Raw genomic sequence first — 22,488 nt, 5'->3', positions numbered from 1 at the left:
AACTTGCTGCAGTATATCCTGTAGATAGAACACACTGCAGCTACGGTATGCCAGTGGTGGAGAGAGTGGATGTTTAAGCTGGTGGATGGGGTGCCGATCAAGCAGACTGCTTTAAAGTGATTGGCATTGAACTTCTTGAGTGTTGTTGTGGCTGCACCTATCCAGGCAAGTGGTGACTATTGTGCCTTGTAAGTAGTAGAGAAGCTTTGGGGAGTCAGGAGGTGGCCACTCGCTGCAGAATACCCAGCCTCTGGCATTTGAGTGGCTGGACTAGTTGAGTTTCTGGTCAATGGTGATGCTAATGCCATTGAATGTCAAGGAGAGATGGTTAGTCTCTCTCTTGTTGGAGATGGTCATTACCTGGCACTTGTATGGTACGAATGTTACTTGCCACTTATCAGCCCAAGCCTGGATGTTGTTCAGGTCTTGCTGTATGTGGGTATATCTGTACAAATAAATGTTTACAATTGTTTTGTTTGTTTGTACTTTAATGGTGCACAGTTTTTTGTGGATCAGCTCCATCGACTTACTAATTTGTGAGGTGCAATGAAGAATATAAACACAAGAGAACTGGATGTTGCAGACTAATGAGATTAAAGTCTTCTCTGTCTGTTGGTCATGAAATGAGTTTGTATAGTTGTAATCTAATTCGTCGTGAGCATTGGTAATAGTTGGCATTCTCCCTTGGAGGGAGGCTGTTATGGGAAAAAGGTTGTCACGTTGGTGCACTGGGGGTGCTATTCTAAGATTGGTATGGGAGAGTAGAGGGAGTTTTACTTATCACTGGTATAACCGTACTATAACTGATCTGGGAGTGTTTGATGACACTGGGTGCCCAAAATGCAATGTGTTCCATTCCCTGACATTTAACACCCCTCAACTTGATGGACATAAAATGCAAAAAAAAAAGTCCTCAAAAGAATGTCAGAACAATATTATTTAAAAATAAGCTTTAACTCTTGCTGTATGAATTCCCTAAGGCCCCTGAGATAGTTTGTTGAGTGGCAGACCTCAAATGTTTGACCTATAAATTATTCACTTTTCCAGAATGTATTCAATAGATAGATGCCTGGTAGAAAGATTAATGCAAAGTTCTGAAAGTACTACACTGGAGAAAATGGTGGAATAACCTCAATCTAGCTCTTTTCACTCAGTTACTTGCTGTCCTCCAGAGAATGATGCCCTGATTGTAGTCATTTGTCCCATATCCAGTTTGGCCTGGTACAGGCAGTGGAAATGAGAACATTTCAGTGTGTTCAGCCATGATTGCAGACATTTAAAAAAAAATACATGTGTTTATATTTTTTCTTTCTAGCCTTGGCCATATGGCTGGTGAACAATTATGTGTGTTTCTGTATAATTCCCAAAATACTCATGCATAATAGCATCACACAAGTGTCAGTATTACCAAAAAGGATCCATCCATTTTGTTCAGTCAGAATAGTTCTTGGCACATACTGTGTTTGTCTATTTTCCACTGTTTTACTGTAGATCAGTGTAATTTCAATTAGGACACAGAATCCAATGTGACTGGTCCTACAAAACCTCATTTATGTGGCGTCTGATTTTTTTTTGTTAAGGAGGGCTTCCCTTGGATCAATAAAGCCAATTGCAGAAACAGTGCAGGTAACAAAGGAATGATCAAGACCAGCTGAAAGTGATAGAGATATGCTTGACTTCTTGACCTATTTAACGAAACTGTTTGTACAGATTGCTGGAAAAGGTGTCTGAATGAGAAATATCTACATTAATGAGGCATTTAAACGGCACTGAAGCCTTTGTAGGTGAGTTGTATGTGTGGGCATAATTTCTCATTTATTAGCCTGACTCTTGCAAATGGAGTTTAACCATCTGAAAAGTAAATAAATTAAAACACATACTGAACCCATCAAAGCTGCATTATCATTTGCACTTTCAAGTTTGATTTGATATTCAGTTTTGCCATTTCCCCCAGATGTCATGGTATTAATAATCAAACACGAATGCTATGTTGTTAAAACAACACAGTTAAGTTGATGCTTCAAGGATTTGAGATGAAAGCATAGTAGGAAAATCATCAATTGTCATTTTCTCTTTTCTCCTGAAGGCAGTGACTTATTCTGGGGCACAGTTCCACAGGTGCAAGATGCCTTCAATCACCTTGCCCAAGTGGTTTATTCTCGATGCATCGGCTAGATAATGAGTGGTGGCCAGTTGTAAGTGGGTGCATTGTAGGCAAACTAGATCTGTCCTTACCTAATTTCTGTATAGGCACATCTTCGAGCAGAGGTCAATGGATAGTGATCAGATCTAGGAGCCCAAACTTTTTTTTTCCCCCCTTCCTAGAGGTCCAACTGAGATCAACCAACTCTGCTCAAATTAGGACTGAATGTATTGACTTTTCTGGTCTCTATGTCTCAGTTCCACAAAATTGTAGTGTATTTACACATTAAGCTACTGAAGAGCCCTTGGAAATAATTTTTATCCAAATTTATTAAGTTCAGGTATGGAGCTGACACCTGGGACCAACTCACTGTCTTTAGTCTGCTGGAACAGGTAGCCTTAATCCAATAGCAAATTTATACACCCACATTTTTGTGGGCCTGTGATGCTGTTGGTTTCCTGTAGGACTGACCATTTATACATAAGAATGCAGCAGAATGTGTTCAATTTGGCTACAGTCCTTTCCTGTAATAGTGGCTTTGAAGAGTCTTCGTTTAGAGAATACAGCCACTTAAAAGGGCTATGTCAAGGGGGTGGGCAGTGCAGTATATTAAACATTGACCTTTCACCTTTTGGCATTGGGTTCAAACCCCCAGATCAGAATGATGGGATAAAAAGCAACTGGTGGATGTAGGGTATGAACAGTGTTTTTTTCTGCCTGCAATCCCTCTAGCAGTCATCCTTCAGGGAAGGGTCTAATCTGTGGGGTTTCTAGGGGCAGGGAGTGCAGCATGTTCAGTGTTTCATCTTGAGTTGGCTCTAACCTACTTTGCATGCAGTGTTTTTTTTCATTCGTTCATCGGATGTGGGCGTCGCTGGCGAGGCCGGCATTTATTGCTCATCCCTAATTGCCCTTGAGAAGGTGCTGGTGAGCCGCCTTCTTGAACCGCTGCAGTCCGTGTGGTGACGGTTCTCCCACAGTGCTGTTAGGAAGGGAGTTCCAGAATTTTGACCCAGCGACGATGAATGAACGGCGATATATTTCCAAGTCGGGAAGGTGTGTGACTTGGAGGGGAACGTGCAGGTGGTGTTGTTCCCATGTGACTGCTGCTCTTGTCCTTCTAGGTGGTAGAAGTCGCGGGTTTGGGAGGTGCTGTCAATGAAGCCTTGGCGAGTTGCTGCAGTGCATCCTGTGGATGGTACACACTGCAGCCACAGTGCGCCATGCTTGTCTCCAGACCATTCTCCATTCCCTCTCTGCTGCCTGGTGGGCTAGGTCTTATTCCAGGTTTTCTGTGCTGTATTTTGAGGTAAACACCGTTCGTCGTAGGGTGGGCTTGATGGAGAAGGAAGGTATAATTATTGGTTTGTTGGTGGATGAGGGGTTAGGGCAGTTAGCTCACTGAATGTACGAAGCATTGCTGGTTCTTAGTTGTAATATAATATTTAATTTGGAGGTGACAGAAAGTGTCATGTTGGATGAGGTGGAATTTTGTCAGTCAGCTTGTGGGAAGGCCACAGTCTAGCCCTTGAGGAGGAGTTAGCCTGGCCAGGTGATTTCCTTCTCATACCAGCTAGAATTTGTCTATGGCAAATGTTCTTGAGAGCTCCCGGTTGTGCAGGATTGTGGAGAGAGCTGACCGACCTGGGGGGGGGTGCGTGGGGGTGCAGTCTTCAGAGGAACATAAGCCTTCATCCGGTATGATTTTTTTTATTGCTATTGCTGTTGTTTCTGGATCCCCACCAGCCTTTTTCTGGAAATCTATGAAAGGGCAGGCTCTGGTTTCTGCTTCCAACTATAAGTTACTTGAGTTGACCAGATTCCAGACCATGGCTCCCATTTTTCTCTTCCCCCCCCCCCCCCCCCCAGATTTAGGCTGCCTAATGTTACAATTGTTGCAGTTAGCTGCCTTACCCAGAGCTAGCAAAGCGAGGACAGCTGAGTTTGCATGGTAAAACAAGGCTGGAATTGAAACTTGAGACTCTCCATTCTTGGTTATTTTGCTAGAACTGATGCAACAAGATATTGACAGTTAAATGCCATACTTGCAAGGAAGCATCTTGCCCAACTGTTGATCAAAGATAATGTTATGAGTATTGGCAAAGATCCTGTAGATTTTGTGGATCCTTCATGGGTGGCCTATTTTCATATAAATTATTGGCCTGGTAGTTAAATATAATAGGTCCTGAAATTCATATCCTCTGTGGCTGTTAGGATATGGCTTTGATCATAAAAGTGTTTGGTTCAAGTAAACTGTACTTGCTGTTTGTCTTTGAAGTACATTTGTACTGTGGACTGTAATCCAGAATTGCTTAATTGATCCTGTATTGTGTTTTTCTTTGTTCTACTGTTACTTCTTGCTAGGCTGCTCTCTGCTCTAGGGTATATAAATTCCATGCAGTATGTGGTCACTGGTTCAACAAATGAATCATAGAATGACTCTATACTTGGAATATAACAGTCTCCTGTTATTATTTAAAGTGAAACTTGAATTTTGTTGATCTGGATGCGCGAAGTAGATCATAGAAAAATGTTCAAGTCAGCCATCATGCATTTAAGTTGGACTTGGCCTAATCCCATTTTGAAACATTTCTTTACAAGTACATTTTTAAACTACAGCCGTCAATTTTCTCTCCTTTCCAACAATTTAAAGGCCTTTAAAACCCAAGCTTGATGTCATCTAATCATTTACTTCTTGACTTATCTGCTACTCCTTTCAATCTTAATGTGTTGTGCACTTTAGGCACTGGCTCATTTTGAATTTAAAATAAACACTATAAACATACATGTGGTGCTTTATAGCTGTTTTGTTATTCATGATGTTCAGCATTCCTCTCTGGGTTACTTGGTCTTCTAAGCGTGTTCCAACAAAATCTTTTACTTTTGTTTATTTGGTTTAATTCTATTTTCTTTGGGCATACATATCATGTTATGAAGAAGCAGCTTCCTCTTTAACGGGTCATATGTAAGCTTAGACAGTTGAGGGGTTATTTCATCTTTTAGCGCGTTGCTTAACATGTTGGTGTTGGCCAACGTCCTACAAGAGGAAATTAAACTTAGCTGTTGGCCTTAGCAAATTCGGCAAGTTTACTTTGGAGGTGTCATTGACTGCAAAATACACAAGCATTGGGACCTGGCTATAGCAGCATGGCACAAAACCTGTTTAAAAGCAGCTTAAAATAAATGGGTTAATTATGCAATGGGATTTTTTGCAAGCATGCTTACCAGTGTACTACCAAATGAAATCATTCCTAGGTGTCAGCAGACTGATTTACCATCTACAAGGATCAAGTCAGGAGTGTGATGGAATATTCGCCTAGATTGAAGCAACTGCAACACCATTCACAAAGCTCAGCACCATCGAGGACAGGCTGTCTGCTTGATTCGTGCCCCTGCCACTGGACTCTATGGGCTCCATTTTAGCACCCGCTATCGGGTGCGTTCCTGGCGGGGGGGGGGGGGGGGGCTCTGAAAATCGGGGAATCCCGGAGCGGGTCAGGAGCCCGCCTCCAACCCACCCACTTCTGGGTTCCCCACAGACGCGCCGACGTGCGCGCGCAGCCCCCGCATGTGGGACTCCCGCAGGCAATTAAAGCCAGCGGGATGCCACTTAACAGTATTGATTGTGCTATTTCAGGTCATTAACAGACCTGATTAAGGGAATATGTCAGGAGGGGTGGGATTTTAGAAACAACTGGGACTGTTTCCCACACTGGGGGAAACACTCCCAGTTGAAATGGACGTGTTGCAGCTATCAGCCTGTGGCAGCTGCATAGGTCCATTTGACAAGTGGGGAGGGGAGACCCTCACTCATTGCAGGAGGTCACTCTGTCACTTGGGACAAAGTTTGGCCTCCACCACCCTCCTCCTGACAATCAAATTCACCAACTTGCACACTTACCCCAGTGTCCAGACACATGTACCTACCTTGCGGACCCCCTCAGATGTACATCTTCCGGATGGGGGCTGCCGTAGCTGCAGTCATGACCTCCTCGGAGGGCGAACAGCATCACCAGCCTCGCCGTCCACCTCTGACACGTGGAGCTCCACAACACAGTGCTGTGACACATCCACCTGCACAGCAGGAGGGAGGGCAACCGCAGAGAGAGATGCATTGCAGGGGGCACTACCCTCGCCACAGAGTCCACAGACCAAGGCTTAGCTTCCAGGACCCCTCTGAGCAGCAGTGCACACAGAGGCTCAGAGTCACTCGACATGTAGCCGTGGACATCTGCAGACTCCTTCATGCCGAGCTGCTCCCGGCTGGCCCGAGCACCATCTTCTTACCTGTCGCTGTCAAAGTCACCACTGCCCTCAACAACTTCTCCTCCGCATCCTTCCAGGGTGCCACCGGGGACATCGCCGACGTCTCTGTCGTCTGCACAAGAGAGCCCTGCAAATACACCTACACCCACTTTGCAGTGACACAATGGGTGGCATCAGTTGTGGGTCTTCATTGTGATCCTCAGGAAAGGGCACAAACCAGACAAGATTCACAAAGACGTGGCAGTAGTGGTGCCAATATGATATGTGATGTGAGTTGGTCAGAAATTAAATAGAAGTAAAAACCATGATAAACCCTCAAACACCCTTGTGCAACCCCTTCATGCTCACATGTTTGCCTTATGCTTCCCACTGCACATATGTGATGCATGCCCTGTGGCTGCAGCACAGGTAGTGGCAGGTTGAGTGAGGCTGACCGTGAAAGAGATGCATGAGAGGGTGAGTATGAGATTGTATGAGGATTGGGTTGAGTGGTAGTGGCGGGATGAGTACTGGCGAGTTGAGTAAGTGCAGGTAAGATGAGGATGGGGTATGAGGGGTGATGTGACAGAGTAGTGTTGGCAGTGCAGAAGGAGATGTGGGGTGGGGGCGGTGATGTGGCAGACGGAGTGTAGGGGAATGAGTAAGTGTACTCACTTTGGCTGACCTCCTTAGGTCATTGCAGCGCCTCCTGCATTGTATGCAGGTGGGCGATATGTTGGTGGTGCAGGTGACCTCCTCTGCCACCTCGAGCCAGGCCTTCTTGGTGGCAGAGGCAGGCCGCTTCCTCCTGCCCGCTGGGGGGAAGATCTCTGTCCTCCCCCTCCTCCTCATCCTATCTAATGATACCTGGAGTGAGGCATCATTAAACTGGGAGCAGCCTTCCCCCTGGGCTGCTCCATGCTGTAATTTTTGCTATTTGTTGCAGCATCAGTCAGTGGAGGACTGCCCCTTTAAATAGAGCTCCTCCAGCTGACAGACCTTACTGCGCATGCGCAGTCCGCCCGTCACGCAGATCAGCAGTGGGGAACCCGGAAGACCAGGTAAGTGGATCCAATTAGGCTGCGATCACGCGCGGGGCAGACTGATTTCACCGGGCGTGTTACCCACGCGCCCAATAGCCCCCCCCCCCCCCCTCCCCCCCCACCACCGCCGCGAACCCACAGCCCTGGCAATATCGAGCCCTATATCTCCATCAGCACAAGGACTGCACTTGGTTCAAGAAGGCTTACCACAACCTTCTCGGAAGCTAGGGACGGGCAGTAAATGTGCCTTGCCAGCATCGCCCATGTTCCAAGAACAACTAAACAACTGTGGTGACATCACAGCCAAACCTGATACTGTCCACACCTGAATTTTTATATGCTTGCACTTTTCATAAGGAGCTCTGGAAAGCGATCAAGAGTGGGGGCTATTTCTGATTTTTTTGCTTAGATTAACTGTAGCACCCTTACTGCAGCTCTGACTGACATCAGATACCTCCGCTCAGACCAGCGATTGAACCTGGAACCTTTTGGTCTGCACAGTCCGTACTGCATGGGAGAGCCTGATCTGAGTTGCTTTTGATTTGATTATCTGCCAGAATTCCACGTCCCTATTGCTTTTTGACACTGTGACTAACAATAGCACCAACAGTGACCATAGTGGGACCTTGTTATACAAAAAAACAGTTGTTAGAATTCAAATGTGTTATTTGTGGGTAATACTACCCTTTTGTGTGCCCAAGCCTGTGGCTCATATGGGAATGACTCCTGCTTCTTGCCATTGAGAAATTGCTGGCCACTGTTTGACACCACTCCGTGAAGCATGACTTGGATCAGGAACTCAGAAGATTGAGGGATCAAACCTGAATTCCACCAACATGCAATCGTTCCTCGGTGCATCCATTCTTTAGTCATGTACAGTGCAGTGCATGTTATATCAGGGCTTCTTGGCACCCACTGGTATTCCTGTCGTAGAATTTAGTTGAGCAAAATTGAAAATTTAGGTCATTAAAGAAATAAATTCTAAATTACTCTTGCTAATCTTTACACAGTGCTTTGTTCTCTCCAATGTTTTTGGTTGCTCGAACTCGCAAAGTGGGGTAATAGCATCGCAGAAGGTTTTGAAACCTGTGCTTCCACTTTCAGAAGTCTTCACCTACAATTAGACTCTGATATCCTTTGGTGCCAGTTTAAAAACCCCAGTCTGTTGGTGACAGCAGTGGTGTGGGATGACAACATTTCACTGCCGGCTTATTCCGCATTGCCGCATGTGCTGAATTCACTTCAGAATGACTTAGCAATGTAAATAGAATGTACTTGAGTCTCCTTAACCATTATTTATTCAAAGTAAGTGCTAGCTGGAAAATATCTCAGGATCTCATTACTGCAGCAGATAAACCAGCATTTGAGAGAATAGAAACAGGAAGCAGCTGTTAGGCCAACTAGGGATTCCTACACACTTTATTCACAAGGTGTAGACCTGCCTTTTCAAAAAAAAAATTCTTGAGATGTGGGCGATCCTAGCAAGGCTACATTTAGTGTCATTTGAACATACGAACATATGAAATAGGAGCAGGAGTAGGTCATACTGCCCTTGAGCCTGCTCCACCATTAAATAATCATGGCTGTTCTTTGACCTCAACTCCACCTTCTCTCCCGATCCCCATATCCCTTGATTTCCCCTAGAGTCCAAAAATGTATTTATCTCAGCCTTGAATATACTCAATCTTACAACACCAGGTTATAGTCCAACAATTCGTCAGGTTAAACCTGACGAAGGGGATAATCTCCGAAAGCTTGTGATTTTAAAATAGAATTGTTGGACTATAACCTGGTGTTGTAAGATTGTTTACATTTGTCAACCCCAGTCCATCACCAGTATCTCCACATCTTGAATATACTCAATGATTGAGCATCCACAGCCCTCTGGGGTAGAGAATTCCAAAGATTCACAACCCTCTGAGTGGCCATCCTTGGTCGCCGTAAGAAGGTGGTGGGCCACCTTGTTAAATGCCTGCAGTCTTTTGTGGTGATGGTGCTCCCACAATGGTGTTAGGGTAGGATTTCCAGAATATATACCCAGCAATGGTGAAGGAATGGCGATTATATGACTGGATGGTGTGTAACTTGGAGGAGTTGATGTTCCCACAATATTGCTGCTTGTGTCCTCAGTGGTAGAGGTTATTGGTGAGTTGCTGCAGTGCACCCTGCAGATCATACATACTGCAACCACGGTGCTCCAGTGATGGAGGGCGTGGTTCAATGGTAGGGACAATGGTCAAACAAACTGCTTTGTCCTGGCTGCTTGAGTGTTGTTACAGCTGCACCCAGCCAGGCACGTGATGAACATATCATTACTGTCCTCAGCTGAGTTTTTTTTAAATAGCGGAGAGGCTTTGAGGGGTTAGGAGGTGAGCCACTTATTGTAGAATACAGAACCGCGACAATGCTCTTGCAGCTACAGTGTTGATATTACTGGTTCAGTTAATCTTCCAGTTGGGGTGTTGATGGTGGGGATCTGTGCTATGGTGATACTATTGAAGGTCATGACGAGACACTTTCTTGTTGGAGATGGTAATTGCCTGGCACTTACGTGGTGCAAATGTTACCTGCCATTTGTCAGTCCAAGCCTGGATGTTGTCCAACCCTTGCTTAGGATGGTGTGGCTTCCTTTATTATTAAAGGAGCTGTGAATGGAGCTCAACACGGTCAAAAGATCAGGAATGGGGCTGTTCACTGATGATTGCACAGAGGGAATGTCATTAATGAAGTTGTAGAAGGCAGTTGAACTGAAGAACTACTGTGGTGATGTCACGGGGCTGCAAATATTGGCCTGTGACAACCACAGCCCTTTTCCTTTGCGTCAGTTATGATCAACCACTGGAAGGTTTCCCTTTGATCCCCATTGACCTGCATGTACTAAATAAGCAAGGGAAATTGAGGATTATTCTATAAGTTGAAGGATCTGATCTTGCCCTCATTTTTCCCAGTATACTATGCCGAAACATACGTTACTAAAGTCAGTGAGGTATCTTTTGGATTAGGAAATAATTACAGAAGTACTGCACAATTCCTCAGACTCTGTCATGCTCGCAAGTGGTGGCTCAGTGACTGAGCAGAAGCTTTTGTTATGGGTAGCGGGAAGTTAGCCTATTGGAAATAATGACAGCGCTAGGGAAGGGAACATTTCTTTCTGTGCATCCATTGGGTGCAACATGTCTTCTCTGCAGGAAAGATTGCTTAATTTTTGTTCCGTGGAGCTTCCTTAGTGTCTCTGTGGGTAAATGCTGAAGTGACCAGATAGAATGCAATGGTCTTCTGGCTCTACACATTCCTATGATCTAGGTTCAATCCATGGTTTGTGTTAGGTTGGCTGATCTCACTTATATTTCATTTTCTGTCCTCCTGTGGGGCTAAAAGGGTCCAGCACCAATTCCTAATAGATGTGCTACACCATACTCATTTCTGCTGAGGTTTTCCTGTAGTTTTGAAAAATGTATGTTACATGCATTTAGAAAAAAAATCTGTGTGGATTGTTGTCATTATAGTACCATCCAAAACAATCTGTACCAATGTGCTTTAGTGTAAAGTCAAACTAGCACCTAGCTGTGTGCCTTTTCCACATTGGCCTATCTGAGTAAACCTATGGGATTGTTATGAGGCTTATTTAGCTTATTGGTACCAATGCCCGTTAAATCAATGCACTTAAATCAATGTACACTAAGTTAAGAATCAAGTTTGTTGTACCGCACTCTTTATAAATCACCTCAAATTGCTCCCATAACTACCATCATTAGTGACCGACCTGTAACCACCAGACTTCATCCAGTCCTACATAGCTCAAAATTCTCTCTCCAAGCACAACCCATGTTTGGTAGTACAGAATCTATACGTGTTCTGCGGGTTGTTTTTTCATAGTTCAAAAGAACACAGCATGATTTCATATGCCCATTATTTGCTTTCCTGAAATCCTAGTAACAACATTGACTGGATGATTAATACTGAATTACAGGTGTTTTTCTGCAGTGGTTTTGCATACACTGGGAGTTCATTTGGAGAGCAGGCCGTCAATCATCGCAGACCTGCACTCTGGAAATTTCTTCCTAAACCCTTTTGTCTTGCTGCACCTCTCCCCACTTTCCAAAGCTTCCTGAAAACCTGTCTCTCTGACCATACCTTTAGTTACCTCCCCTAACTAATTCTTCCTTGGTGTTCAATTTGGCCCTTTGAGGAACATCATGAGACATTTTGTTTTCAAAGGTATTGTGTAAGTTATCAGTATTTGGCTGCCTGGGAGGTAAACAGGTTATGTTTTCAAAAAAAATCTGCCTCGTGGCATCACAATGGGCCGTAGGCTTCAGAACTAATAACAATCCAGTTACTTTGCTGGAGTTCTGTACTTTTAACAAATTCTCATTTCTTCCTCTTTCCTGCAGGACACTGGGTTGTATTATGATCGTTACCTCCGAGAAGTAATTGATGTGTTGGAAACAGACAGGCATTTCCGTGAAAAACTCCAGACGGCAGATATAGAAGAAATCAAGGTATGCTGTGTGTTGAATGCTGTTAATAATTCTGCTCTATCCAGTCGTAGCCAGAGAATCTCCTGCAATGGCTTCGCTCCTCACTCCCGCACCGTTGCCTCGAGTCCCCCAAGGATCTGTCCTCGGCCCCCTCCTATTTGTCATCTACACGCTGCACCTCTGTGACATAATGCGAAAACACAATGTCAGATTCCACGTTTACACTGATGACACCCAACTCTACCTCACCACATCTCTTGACATCTCCACTGCATCTGATTTGTCACACTGCTTGTTTGATATCTAGTACAGGATGAGCAGAAATTTCCTCCAATTACATATTGGAAAGACCGAAGCCATTGTCTTCGGCCACCACAAACTCCGTTCCCTAGCCACTGATTCCATCGCTCTCCCTGAGACTAAACCAGACAGGTCGCAACCTCGGCTTCCTATTTGACCCTGAGCTGAGCTCCCAACCCTATATCCTCTCCATCACCAAGATCGCCTACTTCCACTTCTGTATATGGCCTCACTGTGACCCTGCCTCAGCTCATCTGCTGCTGAAACCCTCATCCATGCTTTTGTTACCTCCAGACTTGACTGTCCCAATGCTCTCCTGACCGGCCTCCCATCTTCCATCCTCCATAAACTTCAGCGCGTCCAAACCTGTGCTGCCCACATCCTAACTTGCACCGCATCCCTCTCTGCTCGCTGACAACATTGGTTCCAGTCCAGCAATGACTCGAATTTAAAATTCTCATCCTTGTGTTCAAATCCCCTCCATGTCCTCGTTCCTCCCTATCTCTGTAACCTTCTCCTTCCCTACAACCCTCCAAGAAATCTGAATTCGTCCAATTCTGGCCTCTTGTGCATCTCCAGATTTCTTCACCCCACCATTGACTGCCATATCTTCAGCTATCTAGGCCCTAAGCTCTTGAATTCCCTCCCTAACCCCCTCTGCCTCTCTATGTCGCTCTCCTCCTTTAAGACACTCCTTTTTTAAAAAAAAACTACCTCTGACTAACCTTTTGGTCACCTGTTCTAATATCTCCTTATGTGGCTCTGTATTAAATGTTGTCTGATAACGCTCCTGTTAAAGGCGCTATATAAATGCAAGTTGTGTGTTAATAAAACAGTTGCAATGTTCAGTTTTAAAATATTCAGTTGTTAATGTTGTAGCTATGGGAAGCTTGTCTCTGGATTTGAAACGTTAAATGAGAGAAATATATATCAGACATAAGTAGCACATTTACCAATGTCGTCTTGAAGAATTTTTCGCCTGTTCAGAGATGTACAGTATTTTCTATGCATACATGCCTTTTTAAGATTGTTTTTTAAAATATAAAGCAGAGCTTACAAACAGGGAAAAACTTGGAACTCTTGACTTAACATCCTGCTTAACAGTGGGTTCCAAGATAGATTTATGTGTGTAAAAGTTTTATTAATCAGGAGGGCAGATTTTCTCTGCACTGCTTGTAACAAAATCAAAGCTGGGCTTCCAAGCAACTTATTTACAATCCCACTGCAATTGGTGAACAGATGTAGTGCATACTTGTTTGTGCTGCAGCTATTCTCTCTACTGAGTACTGTTTCGGTATGTGGGTGACACTTCCAAGCGTATCAATTCACAAAGTGGAGGTGGGAATAGATGGATACTTTTTTAATTATCTGAATATAGGTATGCAGATAGGATAGTGAGGAAATATAAACTTCTGTTCAAAACGCTTTTAAAAGTAGCTGCAGTGAGATAAAGCAGTTCCACGAAGCGATTATTCATGTTTTGAATAAAATTCTGTACTTGGAATTTTATTTTCGTTTTGGTCACTAATGTCAGATAACTTGTATCTCACTTTAATTTTATAGGCATGTTTGGAATGAGGAATTAAGGAAGAGGTGGAAAGCATGATTTTGATATTGTTTTCCAATATAAACTTAATATATCAAACTGATCTGCATTGAACAAACTGGAGCTTGTACTGTGCAGATAGTGGTACCATCTGTAATAATCTAGTGAACAGAGCCTTCCTCCCCTCCAGCATGCAAAAACATTTTATTTACTATCTGAGCAGACTGGTGTTGTCATTCGTTTTATTTTGGGTTTATGCGTGAAAATTCGCCAATTGTAAAATTTACCATTTTTTCTTTGTCCGACTGTAAATTCTCAATACAGCACAGAACTAGATTAATAAAATGTTGATATCGGCTGTAATGAGAGGTTTACACTGTAACAATATGAGATCACTATATTCCACGGGACAGATTCCAACTACTTATCAATTTAGCTACAAACCTTTTTTAGATAAATTTATATATTTTTTGGTGGGGTTTGGGGCAGCAAATTCTATACTAAACTTATGTTTGGGGTAAGGGTAAGATTTTCTCGTAGTCCTGTTGGGATGACTGTAGGGTGCAGGCTTGTTCTTGTCAGTACGTAACTGTCTAAACAGGAAACTGCTGTTTTTCCCCTGGTGATTTGACTGAAATACATTTTCTGCTGCGGAATAGCTAAGTCTGAGTGTTGGTGGGGTCTGGGATGGTTTGTGGGACCATTGGTTAAGAGTCTATTTCCTTTCAACCACCTGTACCGGTCCTTCTTTATTCAACGTACTAGCTATTTAAGGGGGGAAAAAAACAGCAGGGGCAACACAGGATATGAAATCATCAAGGGCAGTATTAGACAGAAGATCTGATTTAAATACAGATTAATTTATTCACTAAGACTGAATCTCTCCTTTTGAAATTCATACATCAGTGATGAGGAAAGCGAGGAAATTACTTTATGTTCCCACTTTCCTCCCTCACCCCCGCCCTCCCCCAATAAACACTGGAAAAGTTATGGGTAACACTTCCAATTCATAACGTGGGTATTGGGAGAGGGAATATGTGATGCTTTTTTTCTGCCTTTGCTCTGATGAAACATACAAATGGGATTGTGTTTTTAGTAAACTTTTGTGGAAAATGCTTTTAAAAGAAGCTGCAGTGAGATAAATCCATTTTAGGAAGTCAGCTGCTGTGTGCTTCATGTTTTGAATGAAATTCTGTACTTCAGACTTTGTTTTTGTTTTGGGTCCTAATGTCAGATGGCCTGTTGTTCAACAAACTCTTGATTCATGGACATAAGAGCCACCCTACGAGCAGATGCCTTGGTTGGAAAGTACCTGCTTCGGTGTCCTTCAGAAAGGCATGATCACTCAGGCTTCTTGGTCCTAATCGCTATTGTAGTCACTCCTGGTGGAACATGTGTGTCATCACCAGGTGAGGACAGGATTATAGGCTTGACTGTACGCCCCCCCCACCCTGTTATGGAATAGCTGTTCACCACTCACTATCTAGGCTTGCACATGAAGAAATGGGCACATGAGTGAGGTATTAGATGGTGACCCGCATTATTGGAACTGTATCCAGCAAGAGTTGGTGCCCTCAGGAGATATGGGGAAAATAATTGGAAGACGACTGGATGATATAACTGTCATTTAAAAACAAAAGTAAACACATACATACAGGTTTTTTTTAAAAAAGTTCAAATTTGGAATTTTCGTGAGGGGGGATGTCCAAGCTGAGGAATGGAAGACCGTATCGATGGCATACTGTCCTGGGTCAACTCGCCAAGGCTTCTTCGACAGCACCTCCCAAACCCGCGATCTCTACCACCTAGAAGGACAAGAGCAGCAGGCACATGGGAACAACACCATCTGCATGTTCCCCTCCAAGTCACACACCATCCCGACTTGGAAATATATCGCCGTTCCTTCATCGTTGCTGGGTCAAAATCCTGGAACTCCCTTCCTAACAGCACTGTGGGAGAACCTTCACCACACGGACTGCAGCGGTTCAAGAAGGTGGCTCACCACCACCTTTTCGAGGGCAATTAGGGATGGGCAATAAATGCTGGTCTTGCCAGCGACGCCCATGTCCCATGAACGAATTTTAAAAAAAAAGTTACAGCACTGTTAGATGAAGATTAAAGCTCCTGCTACCCTGCCTCAACAAAATAACTCTGACCCAACTTCAGTGTAAATCATTCTGTTTCTCACACTAGCTACCCTTGTAGGTCTGTGACAGATTGCCAGTTAGTGTAAACATAAGGATCACTTTCTACTTTAGATGCATGCCTATTAGAACTGTCCATACTTATTTCATGGAGCTCCATTAGAGCCAGCAGACAGGAAATTTTCATCTCACTTTTGTGAGCTGGATTGAAAACAGAATTCTGGGGATGAAAGGACATTGTGCTGTTTTACATATTGTAATGCTGTGTCTTAACCAAGGTAAAAATACATTTTGGCAACCTAATGAGAGTACAAATTGTTCTTCATTAGATTTGTATTGGTGAAGTCAGTCTTCCATGTATTTAAAAAGCAGTATTACAATGTGTACATGAAGACCAACATTATTGTGGATAATTCTTCCCTATATAAAGTTAGATTTTAAAAGCATTCTTTTATAAGAACAGATTAACACAAGCCACAAGAGCTACAAGTGTATATTTTGAAATGTAGTCCAGAATGGTTAGGTGCCAGCATGAAATTAGCCAGAAGTGCAGTGTGCTGATTGCGCACAATTCTTTTTTGTGGTCAACTCATCTGAGGCTCTGTTGCAGTTTTGGCTTTGTGCAAAGAAATAGCCTAATGAGGGCACCTGACAATCATGCTTTAGATGAAATTTAAAAGGATGTGACCACTTGGAGCACGAACTGTGTATGTCCCACTTGAATTGTAATGCTATGAATTGGACCTATATGAAAATAACCTAGTAAATGGCAGCCAATACAGATTAAGAAGGAACAGTCCTATCTGACCAATCTCCTTAACTTTTGGAAAGCCCTGTGACATAGCATAGCTGGACTTCCAGAAAGCTTTTGATAAAGTTTTGTGACAGGCTTCTGCACAAGCTGAATATGGTGGGTATCCTGGTAAAAGTTGGAGGCGGATAGGGAATTGTTGAGAGGAAGTAGATGCTGCTATTTAGGAAAGTGATGTCAGGCTGGAGAGCTGTGCTGGATCGGGTGACTGGGATTGGTACTAAGACCCTGACTCTTTCTCATCTACATAAATGACCTAGATTCAGAAACTCCGTCAAAGCTGATTCAATTTCCTGGGGGGGGGGGGGGGGGTGGGGGTAGCACGAGGAATTAGAGGAATATTTGCAATTGGGTAGAACTATGGCAGATAAAATTCTATACAAATTAGTGCAAGGTCTTGTGCATTGGAAGAAAGAAAATGGGAAACACACTTAGTGAATGAGTCCAATCATTGCAGAGGACTGATTAACAAAGCAAGCGGAATGCTGAAATATTTTGCCAAACTGGTAGAGTATAAATCTGAAACATTCATGCTGAAGCTGTACAGTACTCTGTTCCTTGAGTACTCTGCTCAGTTCTGGTCACTGAAGTGTAAGTGGTGCAGTGAGGTAACGTTCAAAGATTAAGTTATGCGAAAAGGCTAGGAAAAACTAAAGGGTAGATCTTTTGTCTTTACTGCCTGGGCTTTAAGCATTGCCTGGGTGGAGTCCAGAAAGGAAAATCTAGCAGGGAAGATTTCACAACCCATACAGAACTCTCCTTCAATTAATTTTGATGGAAGGAAAATCCAGTGAGTCCTGGTATAAGCATGTGATCCCCTCCCAGATTTTCTTTTCTGCATGTGATGCTTAATGTTGAGGTATATAATTTAGTAAGTAAAACAGAAGAAATTAATCCTGAGCACTTTTTTTCAAGGTAGACCACGACTGCGGGGGCAACAGTGCATGGGTACAAACTGGAAAAAGTCAAGTTCAGAACTTTTTCACAAAGAGCGATTTTGATACCTAGAATGAGTGGATAATCGGTAGAAGAGGAAACGACTCTGCAGTAATTCAACAAGCCGTTGGATGCTGTGGTGGGGGGGGAATTGTAGTCTTCTATGGAAAGATGAGCCAGAGGGACTGAATTGCCTCCCTCATCAGTAAAACTTTTGTAATCCTTGTGATGTTTAATTGGTTCTTTGGATGATTCTCTGATGATTTTCTCTTTTTTTTCTTTAATGAAGAGTGGAAAACTGGCTAAAGAACTAAACCTAGTCAGTCATCTTGTGAGAACTAAATTGGATGAATTGAAAAGACAGGAGGTGTCCCGGCTACGGATGCTTATTAAGGCTAAAATAGATGCACAACAAGGTAAAGGTACTGTATAGAAACAGATCGTTGTCTTGTTTTCCACCATGTTCGTCTTTGTTAGAATGAAGGACATTCGAGCTAGAATATAAAATGGTGGTTCACTCTGCATCCAGAGATGGTATCGAGTGTACTCTCTAAACAGGTTTTGTCAATTGGATTTCCTGTAGAGCCACTCCCACATTACCCCAATGATGGAGTAAAATCCTGAACTCCCACTAATGTACTGGTGTATAACATCCAGTTCTTAGTCTCACTAGCAGGGCCCTTCAAATTATAATTATGATGACGTCTAATACCCTTTTTTTTTGTCAACTTGTTGGATAATTTTGGTTAAACGGAGAATACAGATAACCTTAATACAGATAACCCTATCAGGGCTACTGGCTTGGAAAAATAACTGCAGATGGTGGTTTGCAAAAGCTGAATGAACAGACACTTGATGCTAAAGCATCCTTGTTTCATTGGTGATCTCTACTGATAAGTCAGTTCTTACACATGATTGGCTTCTGAGTTTGTATTCAAAAAATTGGACAGAAAAAGACAGTTACTGTTGATCACTGATTGAAATATGACTGGTATGTCCTGGGGTGAATTTGACCAATTAGTTATGAGTCTTAACAGCCATCAGACAGAGGAGATCTCAAATCAATTTGTTCTGAACTGGATCTGAACAGAGGACCCCAGAAGAAAGGAACTTGCTGAACTCATGGAATGTTTATTGAATTCAGAATGTATACATGGCCTCTAGTGGATAGTTTCTTATGGTAACCAACTGGGCTGTCACTTCTGGGTACAGTTGTACCTTGACTTAGATATATTTATTTTATAAATTTTTAAATGTGCATTTAAATTTTAAATTGTGTTCTTTGTTTTAGAGAAAATGCTGCCATCAGTTACAAAGAATTATCAATATCGGTGTTTTTTTCTTTTTAAATTTAAATGTTGACGGTCTGCGCAGCAAACTAATCTCTTTTCTCTTTAACCTGTCAGATGCAGGAATAGACCATCACGCTTTGCTGAAGCAATTCGAGCACCTCAATCACCAAAACCCCCATAGCTTTGAGCCTGAGGATTTGGAATTACTGATTAAAACTGTAAGTGGAAACACTGGTACCAGACTCAGATTTTCTATGATATTAAAAACCCTCTATTAAATCTCCTTCACCTTCGCTGCTCCAGTTGTCCTTGTATGTTCAGTCTCTGTTTGTTTAATTTGCAGTGCATTATGTAAATGTGAATCTGATCCTTCAAAGTATTTATTAATGTCCTATTTATGTTAGAGACCATCCTGCTTGTGCTCTGGAATCCATAATGTTCCCATTTCTGCCCTCATTCCCAGGCCTCACCAGGAATTTGGGGGCTATTGTGCTTAGTGCAGTATAAATTGGTTTGATTTGTTTTTAATACACACAGGCCACCAGTGATCTGGAAAACTATGACAAAGAACGGCACGAAGAATTTAAACAATACGAGATGCTGAAGGAACATGAGAGGAGGGAGTATTTAAAAACATTAGATGAAGAAAAGAAGAAACAGGAGGAGGCTCGATATGATGAGATGAAAAAGAAACACAAGGATCACCCAAAAATTAATCATCCAGTAAGAGAAACCTCACTGTAAATTGGAAAGAAAAGTAGATTGTATTGCTGTTGGGGTTCTTGCTAACTTAGCTTGAATTAAATTGGACATTCTTCTTAAATTGAGAAAACCAGGTGAAGGGCCAAGGCCCAAAGTTAGGGCAAGTGACTTGTTGTGGCATGTAATATGTAATTGTTTGGATCCTCTCTGGTACCAGTATTTTCACTGCCTCTGGGACTTTTACGCAAAATTGCGGTAATTGGGTAACAAATCACGCTGCATACAGAAAGTGTCAAAATTCATAGGATATTGCAGGGTGAAAAAAGCACTTGCCCTACTCATAGGGCAGGATACTATTTAAGTTGAAAAGGAGGAGTGAAGTTGAGATGAATCAAGTAATGATTGTGCTACTAGTTTTAAAAACCTATAGATTGTAAGCTGGAGGGAAGACTGAGGAAGATGAGTTCCACAGTTTTGAATTCTTGGGGAAATAAAGAGATGTGTAATGGGTTTCGATTTTGCTAACGTATCCTCTTGGAGGTAGAATAGTGTATGTTGTAAGAGAAATGGAAGCGGTGAGAGTGATATAACATAAAGATACACAGTCGTCCATTCATTTGCTCACCAATAGTCAGAATAGCAATACAACATCTGAAGTGATGAAAATGATCTTTTTCTAATACACATTGCTTTTACCGTAATCGTTATTACCGTTGCACATCTAATTCATTTTTCATAGAAAAGAAATAAAGGTTAAAGTGGGCAGGATGCTGCGATGGGGCTTAATCCATTGTTGATAAACTGCCTTCAGTTTTAATCAGTGCTTACAATAACTTGAAAATCAAGACATTGTATAGTCTCCTACTTTAATTTATCTTTCCTGAGGCCTCAGAAATGCTAAATTCTTTAACACCCTCAATCTTCCTGTTCTCCTGCAATCTGGGTTTTAAAAAAATCCATAATCTTTGCTTCACCTAACCACTGTTTCTTGGTTTACCTCATCATCTCTCCTATTCTTTTTCAACCTCGGTTGTATCTTGCACTTTGGTTCCCACATGTCACAGCGATTGACAGCCTGTCCTCTGCTTTGAAATTGTGTGACTGTTTACTAAACCGTACTTTTTCCAACTGCAAAATGCCTTGCATGTGAACAGAATTTGGTGATCATTCGGAAAAATACCTATAATTTCACCCTCCGTTAGGTGCTACAGCTTTAACACTGAACAACTTTTACCTGCTGTGTGCCTTATTTTTCTCAGGGAAGCAAAGATCAATTGAAAGAAGTCTGGGAGGAAACCGATGGCCTTGATCCTGAAGATTTTGATGCTAAGACATTCTTCAAGCTACATGGTAAGACTGTGACCAATCATTTTTTAGCCTAAGGTATCTGGGCCAGATAACACTTGTGAGAGCACCAAGCAATTGAGATGGTGTTTCTGATGTAAAACACATTTTCCCTTGGTCTTGAATCTTCTGTGCTCAAGCTCAGTTTTGAGAATAGAGTAGGCCTGGTGTGGAGAAATTATCACCACTTGGGTTGGTAATGTATGTAGCTGATCGATCAACTGCTGGCTTCCTTTTTCTTTCCTACCAGGCCCAGGTGGCCATTGTTTTTTCTCCCCATCTCTCTTGAAGTCGCATCTCCTGTTTGGAGTATGGCTTTAGGAACTGCATGGCGCCTTGTTCAAATGGCAATTCCTCATGTACGAGACCAAAGATTGTGGTGAGCATCGAAGCTGAGCTCGATTCTCTCCTCATCTGTGATGCACGCCGACACACATTAGAATGTGAAATCTGGCTCCCCCATCCCATCCTTAGGCCAGTTGTAGCAACATAACTGCTTCCCTGACTGAGATCAGGTAACTCGGCACTGACCAGAAATCGAATCAAACCTTGGAACTTCCTGGCTCGGTATTGCACTAGGCAGATTACTACCACTCCCTTTTTATGTGTCTTGAGATTTTTCTAAAGTCAATATTTAACAGTCGTGAGCTGCAATTTTGCAATGGGTAGAAGTTTTTATAAATGTATGCCTGGAGTTTCTGCTTTGGGCGCTATCGGTAAATTGTGTTGGCGCAAGTTATGCCCAGTTGCCGCTAAAATGCATTAACATAATCACAAATGTAAAATCTACCCATGAATCAATGCAATTTTTCAGCTTAACAGCGTAATCATTTCTTTTTTTTTGCAATCAAAAATATTCATTGATGTATTTAAGGGTGGTAACCTGGTGCAGTTTTATTAATACAGCTGAAAATGAGTTTATTACTTAAAAAAAAATAAGCATTTTTAATAAAGGTGTCCAGTCCTCCACCTGTGAGTAACCTGATTTTAAACTCACTGAAAATGATTAAAAAAAAATACTATACTGAACCATTTCCTACTTTCATTGGTGTATAGTAGTCAGTTTCTTAGTAAATTTATTTTTTTTACTATTTAACAATGTTTAAACCATGCCTACTAGTGCCTTTGCGCCTAAGAATACTAGCTTAATTTTAAAACCCTCCTCGAAACGCCACAGGCGGGCAGAAGCTCACTATCCTCATTGTTTCGAGCGGGGGGCGTGGCCAGTTTTGCAGGCGGGGCTAGTTTTTTTTGCCAGCGCATAAACTCGAATTACGTTGGGTGCAAATTACACCCGGCATAATTCCAAATTTTGGTGGTGATCAGCGCTGATTCAGTCGGATTGCGCTGAAAAAGCCAGAGCAATCTAGCAGAAATTCTGGGTCGTAGTGTTTATGACTGTGAGAGAGACTGAACTTGGAACTGTAAAATCCTCACTTGAATTAAAATCATGATGTGCGTGGTAACTAACATGTTAATTTGTTTATATAGAATCCTTTTG

At 42.6% G+C, this 22,488-nt stretch overlaps 1 protein-coding gene across 4 annotated transcripts in view; it reads left to right on the top strand.

The window, feature by feature from the left end:
• LOC137327928 (nucleobindin-2-like) overlaps nt 1-22,488 on the top strand; it is a 49,557-nt gene that overhangs the window by 13,552 nt on the left and 13,517 nt on the right. For 2 of the 4 annotated variants that reach the window (XM_067993871.1, XM_067993873.1), the window contains exons 3-7: nt 11,826-11,933; nt 17,939-18,065; nt 19,056-19,159; nt 19,479-19,664; nt 20,903-20,993. In XM_067993871.1, coding sequence (XP_067849972.1) covers nt 11,826-11,933; nt 17,939-18,065; nt 19,056-19,159; nt 19,479-19,664; nt 20,903-20,993 — 616 coding nt within the window. Of the gene's footprint in view, nt 1-11,825; nt 11,934-17,938; nt 18,072-19,055; nt 19,160-19,478; nt 19,665-20,902; nt 20,994-22,488 lie in introns of all 4 variants that reach the window. The other 2 variants (XM_067993869.1, XM_067993872.1) reach the window with 1 other exon arrangement.

The sequence above is a fragment of the Heptranchias perlo genome, chromosome 12 (genome assembly GCF_035084215.1).
Source record: "Heptranchias perlo isolate sHepPer1 chromosome 12, sHepPer1.hap1, whole genome shotgun sequence".
NCBI lineage: Eukaryota > Metazoa > Chordata > Chondrichthyes > Hexanchiformes > Hexanchidae > Heptranchias > Heptranchias perlo.
Note: the sequence above shows the minus strand (reverse complement) of the source record. Positions and strands in the feature narration are given on the sequence as shown.